The following is a 7,094-nucleotide window of genomic DNA, read 5'->3' as shown; positions in this document are numbered from 1 at the left end:
TTATTATTATTATTATTATTATTATTATTATTATTATTATGTTGTAATGATGTTGTTTGTACTGTTCTTTAATTTTATTAAAGAGGGCCCCTGAATATCAGTTAACCTACTGGGCTAAACTAGAAGGTTTACCCTCCCTCTATAAAGATGGTTGAAATAAAAAAATATATATATATATACCCACTCTGACCCAAGACCCCTGTTACGCGCCTGGTGTTAGCGCCAATGTGTGCCCTTGTGCGGACAGGAGATGTGCCCCTCTCTGAAGCTGGAAACCTTGATTTGGAAAATAAATTGATGCAATTTGCTATTATAGGCCTAATCAATAAATTCCTGATCAACCGATATAACCTTAAACATTCTTGGAATTGACATAACATTACTGATGTCGTACACACCCTTCAGTGTGAAATGTGGCTCTCTTTGCAAGCACATCTAACATCTAAGGAAAGAAGAGCTTAGATTTGTACCAGATAAAATAATTTTGTTATCAACATTAATACATTATGCTAATTTTCATCTTTGTAAGCGCATAAGACAGTGCAAATAATTTCTGTGACAGTCTTTTGAAGTGTGTAAAGTTTCATTTTATCCCATACATAGTCAAAATATGGGGGGGGGGGATGATACAATGGACCATCCCCCCCTTGTCAAATATTGGGGGGATATATCCCCCCATCCCTCCCGGGATCTACGCCTATGAGTATTTTAGTGATGCTCAATTACCACCACAAATTGTTCGTGCATTTTTTATTCAATAATTATCTAAATAAAGGCCTGTTTATACTTCAACAATATCGTTATCGTTATTGTTGAAGTATAAACAATAACGTTATCGTTATTGTTTATACTTCAACAATAACGATAACGATAAAAAGGGATTGTTGATGTAGAAAACAAAAGAAATAAAAGAGGTTTTTACGCCAAACGATTCGATAACGATTTATCGTGTATATGATAACAAAATATTTTAACAAATCAAATCAGATGACGTCATAATCATGGAAAAACATACTACTACGATTTTAATGTTTTTCCGTGACTATGACCTCATCTGATTTGATTAGTCAAAATATGTTGTTATCGCATAACTGATAAATCGTCATCGAATCGTTCTGGTGTAAAAACTTCTCATATTTCTTTTATTTTCTATATGAACAATTTTAGCTTTTTTATCGTTATCATTATTGTTGAAGTATAAACAGGCCTTAAATAAGGGAAAATAATTTAATAAATAATTTAAAAAATAATAAAAATAAACCAAGAAACAGCAAGCAGATCAATGCAATGACTATATACAGAATGAAGATTCCCCTTTGTTGAAGTACTTTCTAATAAATATTTATTTATTCATTGCATCTTAGTGTATTCCATTTGATGTTTCCGGGGTTTCACATGTAGAGCTTTTCCACAATTTTATATCTTCAAAAATCATGTAATGTTTAAAATTCCTAATATGAGACCGCATTAAATTTTTTATTTTATTTTATATATACGGATACATAAATTAGTTGTCTCGATTACATATTATAGCTTATTGGAATAAGCAGAAGTTCTCCATTGAAGAATGCTTCTGAATTACTATTTTCAAAATTAACAGAAATAAATCAAATATATTAAATTATTAATCACTCTCACAGACAACACTAGCATACCTTCTGAACTTTTTCTTACGTTATCGACGGGCAAATCTGTAAAATGAAAATAAATTTAGTCATCTTGAATTCTCTAAGTTTACTATCGATCCTCTACCTGAATTCAGATTTCCTCCACAAAAAAACAATTTTATAAATTATTATTTCAATAAAATCAATACTAATAAAGACACCTTGGAATGAAGCAGAAATGCTTAAGGAGTTATTCTGCAATTACATTTTTGTAGTTGTTATAATTTAGGAATTTCGAAATAAATCCAATCCAATCGCATACCTGCTACAAATAGTTTCTGTACTTCAACAGTTGGCATTACTAAACGTTCTCCTGTTTTATAACAATGTATATATTCATTCTTTAAGCAGTACTCAAGTTCTTGAAAGTGTGGTTTCTCAGGGTTCATACAGACCAAGCAAAGTATGTTGAGAGAATAGCCAACAACTTTTTTAGACGGATATACCTCATCTAGATGTTGCTTTAGAACATTCAGCACCTGTAAAAAAGAAATTAAATAACATATTCACATTTTATATACAATACAAAGATTAGCCATTTGGTACGGGTATCAAATCTAAAACATAATCAAGATGACCAACAATTAGTCAATGGTGTCATTACCTCTGTACATACGATGGGATCTGGCTTGCACGTTGGCTTGTCTACACACTGTGCATCTCTCTCTTTCATCCGTGATATTTCAAGCTGCAGGTTATAAGAAATACTCCCAAAACTTAATTGAAATTTTTAACTATTTTTTTCTTTTAATTTACAATATTTTAAAATAATTTGGGTGACTAAAATGGACTCACAAGAGATTCATCCATTTTGCCAGTGTCTTCTGCATATTATTTTAATTTGCTCATATTAGTTCATATATTTCAATATTTGTTAAAAATTTCTGAGATAAATATTTAATTCAATTTAAATCCATGTTGTTAAGGTATGAACAAAAAAGGCAAAAGCCAAACAAATGTAGTAAAATTTAATAGTAGGCATGTTTAACATTAACAATAATATTGAATAATGATAATGTATTTAGGTGAAAAATAAATTTCTTGACGATGCCCAAGCCCGGAATAGGCCCATAATCTTTTTTTTTTTAAAGTATAAATTCTAAAATCAAAAGATGTACAGTATTCACCTTCAAAGACTGTTTGTTATCAATGAAAATCCGACCTAGCTTCACACAATGCTTATGATCGAATATAATCTCAGCCTTATTCTGAAACAGTTCAGGGTCGTCACAGAAACCTCTATCCTGACTCAGGCTGACAAATCTGACGACCAAGATATCGTAGACGGCGTCGGGGAGAAAGTCTTTAGGCGTCACATAGATGGATACTGTCTGCTTATCATCTTCCTTTACTTCCAATCTATCATCATTTTTGGTCTTCATTCGAGATGGAACAACAAATAGTCGAGCGCCATCTTCTGATTCTGCTTTCTTGAACTTTATACGATGAAAAGAAAAAAAAAACTCATCATGATTTTAGTTTGAATGTGAGGAGGGGTGAACTGGTTTTCTCACATCTTCTGCAACCTCATTCTCTTTATCCACTTTACCAATAAAATAAAAAACTCGAAATTAGAATAACAGGATTTCCAAATGGGCTAAAAATTAAGAGCCTCAAATATACAGGACGACATTACATAGCGTATATAATTATTTAGTTGGGATCGAAAGTATAAATAGAGGTACAAATAGGGCACACCTTTTCAAAGAGAAGTCCAAATTCCTTCATAAGTTCAATGAAGTCTTTAAAAACAACGTCATCATCTTCACTGCTTTTAAGTTCATTTTTCCACAAATGCCGTGCTAACGGTTCTTCCAGAATTCCTCCTTCATTTAATTTACGCCAATGTTGTACCATCAATGAATTCTACAAAAAAGAATTAACAAACCTGTTTCAACATACAAATACAAATTTATAAAAAAAATTCAAACCCACTGTGAATAAAAATCGGTTTACCCATGATGCACGAATACTTTTAATGACTCATGTATTAGGGAGCATTTGCTGTACCTCTCCCACCCCACCCTATCAAACATACAAACACCCACTTTCCAGTGGTTAATAGTAACAATACTGTAAATAACTTACAATAAGGTTAGATAACATAAGATACACCTTTCATTAGTACAATGAAGATCATGAATTTTATTTCCTTGATTGTACATTTAAGTACTAATATACGATAAAAAAAAACAATTTTTAGTAAATAGATCAAAAAAAATTAAACAATCATACATGAAAAAAACTTATAAATACTGAGAATACAATCTCTAATGCAATATGTAAGCCATATTTATTAAAACCAAATTATCTACATCAATATAGTAAACACAACATCATTAAAAACAATTATACAAACATATATACATATATATATACATATATATACATATATATACACATATAAACATATATACACATATATATACCTGTCTAACAAATAATATAATCCTACTCAACACTCACAGATCTACAATACTGTATCTCACCTTAGCCTGCTTCTCAGCATCACTTCCCGGTAGTAGATCCTTGTGCGTCCCAATTAGACTAATCGTCGGTGATGCTATCATTCCTTTGATCACATTCTTTGATTCAGAGCCATGTAGCAGTACAGCATGTTCAAATATTGACCTTATCCAAAATAAGATCGATTGAAGATTTGTCATCTCAAGAAATCCCTAGAAATATGCAAAAAAAAAATCACATAATTTATAAAGTGAGATTTACGAAAATTATTTCAGATGGTTATTCCCCACTCAGGGCCTTTGATAGATATTTGTATTGGCGCCTATATTTTCTTTTTTTTTTCATTATTAAATAATGTAATTATAATTAAACTACTGCATTTCATAAATTCACTGGAATATTTAACTGATTCATTTACTTTTTGGGGATCTCTTGGCTTTGCTAATTCATCCAAAGCGTCTAGCAAACTGAATACAACTCCATAAGATGAGCCATCTGTAAGAAAAAACTGGAAGGAAAAAGATCAGCGGATTGTTAAACCATATTAAGGATATCGATATAGACACGTAGCCTAACTAAGGTATAAGTTGAACACATACTAATATTCTATAGTCTCTTAAAGTGAGCTATATACACGCGATGTTAATAAAGTATTATTATTTTTATAATTATTAATGCACGTTTGGCGTCACATACTTAATTAATGCTTAAGTATGTGGTTTTATTATCACTGATCTGCCTTCTATTATTTTTATATAGACATGTTGCCTGAAATAAAGCATTGATTTCATTCATTAATAATTTTCTAAAGCTGCATAGGAGCCTGTTCTTAAATTTCAACACACACAAACCAATAGGAAAAACAGGACAACTCTCACATCATTAATGATGCTATGCTACGTTGTCATAGGGACACCAGTGGCTTCAGTTGCCTAATAAGCATTTATTTTTGTTCTCAGTGCAATGGTACTCACTATTCAATGTAATGCAATGATAATAATTAGTAGGGCCCAGTTCCAAAATTTTAATCGATTTATTATTTTTAAAAGTATATGCTGAACCTAGATTAATTTGTTTAGTGAGGAATGTATCTGTTATTAAACTTGATTTTTGACTTTATCTTTATTGTTTCAGATTTTATCATGCAGAGGGCCCTGAATATCAGCCTAAGTGGAAGGGTCAATCCCACTATAAAGATGGTTGGAATAAATAAATTATTATTATTACTATTATTATTATTATTATTATTATTATTATTATTACATCGTCATCACAAAAATATTACAAATCAAATTCTTGGTACATGGAACAAATTACATAATAAACATAAATGTACTATAAAATAAAATGAAAAAAAAAAAGGAAAAACAGTTCACTGTTGTTTTGCAGTACAGTGCAATCGATATTCAGTGCTGTGTGCACGATGATATGACCAATCACTGCACTGATTTTTTTTTTACTGAATGTCCACTTACCCGGTGAGTAATATAATATTCAAGTTGACCGGCATAGTCCCATATACAAGTTACGTCACTCGGCCCAGAACTCTTGTTTGCAAGTTTGTCAATGACTTTCTTACGCATTTCATGTAGTTGATAAGTGGATACTTCAGTGTCCTGAGATACACCTTTTGCATTGGTGGATACTCCTGTATCCTGAGATACACCTTTTCTATTGGTGGATACTGCTATGTCCGCAGATACACCTTTTCCATTAGTGGATACCCCTGTGTCCTGAGACACACCTTTTCCATTGGTGGATACTCCAGTGTCCTCAGATACACTTTTGCCTAAAAATACATGACAATGAACTGTAAGTGTGAAACATTCTCTTAGTATTGTGGTTGTGACGATGGTTGTAGTGGTTCTTGTTAATATGATTATGATTGTTATCATGATAATAGCGATGAAATTTAACAGAATTATATCAATTACAGTAAATCGACGACCTGTATTTAAAGTAGCACAAACAATATAATTAGAGATCGATTATATGAACTCTACAACTTTTAAACAATGTGATTCTCAAGGCCCCAGAGACAACTATGGTAGGTCTAAACATTTTAAATAAATCTACCTTTAAATAGTCGCATAAACCAACGGGATAAAGAAGACTTTTTTCTGGGATCAATTGCTGATACAGATGAAGCTGATGGAGATGATTTTCCTCTACGATCAGTTGAGGACGTAGCAGCAGTAAGGTCAGGTTCGGGTGTAGATAAAGATGCATATGACATTGATTGGTCTGCTGGGAGACTTTCTGTAAACGTCTTTGCTACATTCGTAGCGATAGCGTGTTCACGTATCTGTTTAGTTCGTTCGATTTCTGTAGAATTATGGCACAGCATTGTGAAGTTATTGAACAAAAAGTAATAAATTGAATTATTAAAATAGGCCTATTCATTATTAAGTTTTTATATGTTCTAAAGGTTGTTAAATTAACTACTGTATACATCAGATTTTCTATTTATAGAATCATACCGTCTACATCCCCCTGCTCCTCCCATTTGCTGTAATCCTCACCAACAGTTTGGAAAACAGTCGTGCTAACAATACCATCAGTTGACGGCTCATCTTTATTAAATCTATTATTGAAATAATAATAATAATAATAATAATAATAATAATAATAATAATAATAATAATATTAACAATAATAATAGTCTTAATAATAATACTAATAATAATAACAATAATAAAAATAATAAAATTCTTAACATTAATGATGATGATGATAATAATAATAATATGCCTATATTAATGATGATAACGATAATAATGACAACGATGATCCAGAGGTGACGGAACTAGCGGGTGCTGTGTTATGGAGAGTAATGTATGGCGTGACCGGAAATGGTCTGCAGTCAGTTGGTTGTTACCATGCGCCAGTGACGTCGGAGTATATAGTACAGCAATATGAAACTATTAGGCCTAAATAAAGTTCAGAGTTTGTCGGGTAGTG

At 31.6% G+C, this 7,094-nt stretch overlaps 2 protein-coding genes across 2 annotated transcripts in view; both read right to left on the bottom strand.

Moving 5' to 3' along the window:
• The window catches only part of LOC117123713, a 6,065-nt gene extending 2,536 nt beyond the window's left edge, over positions 1-3,529 (bottom strand). The window contains exons 1-5 of the mRNA XM_033269727.1: positions 3,366-3,529; positions 2,795-3,103; positions 2,272-2,355; positions 1,930-2,146; positions 1,656-1,691 (exon numbers count right to left, since the gene is read on the bottom strand). Of these exons, the coding sequence (XP_033125618.1) occupies positions 1,656-1,691; positions 1,930-2,146; positions 2,272-2,355; positions 2,795-3,103; positions 3,366-3,524 (805 nt within the window). The 5' untranslated portion in view covers positions 3,525-3,529. The remainder of the gene's footprint in view (positions 1-1,655; positions 1,692-1,929; positions 2,147-2,271; positions 2,356-2,794; positions 3,104-3,365) is intronic.
• A 600-nt stretch (positions 3,530-4,129) lies between these two features.
• On the bottom strand, positions 4,130-6,480 carry LOC117123712. Its single transcript, XM_033269726.1, has 4 exons — positions 6,210-6,480; positions 5,609-5,922; positions 4,552-4,641; positions 4,130-4,345 (listed from the first exon to the last, which is right to left on the bottom strand). Exons 1-4 carry the CDS (start codon positions 6,478-6,480, stop codon positions 4,130-4,132), a joined length of 891 nt encoding a protein of 296 aa, XP_033125617.1.
• Between the last annotated feature and the right edge of the window lie 614 nt (positions 6,481-7,094).

This window comes from Anneissia japonica, unplaced genomic scaffold (genome assembly GCF_011630105.1).
Source record: "Anneissia japonica isolate Jap-2015-1 unplaced genomic scaffold, ASM1163010v1 scaffold1069_len28759_cov114, whole genome shotgun sequence".
NCBI lineage: Eukaryota > Metazoa > Echinodermata > Crinoidea > Comatulida > Comatulidae > Anneissia > Anneissia japonica.
The sequence above is the reverse complement of the archived record's forward strand: the minus strand, read 5'-3'. Positions and strand labels throughout refer to the sequence as shown.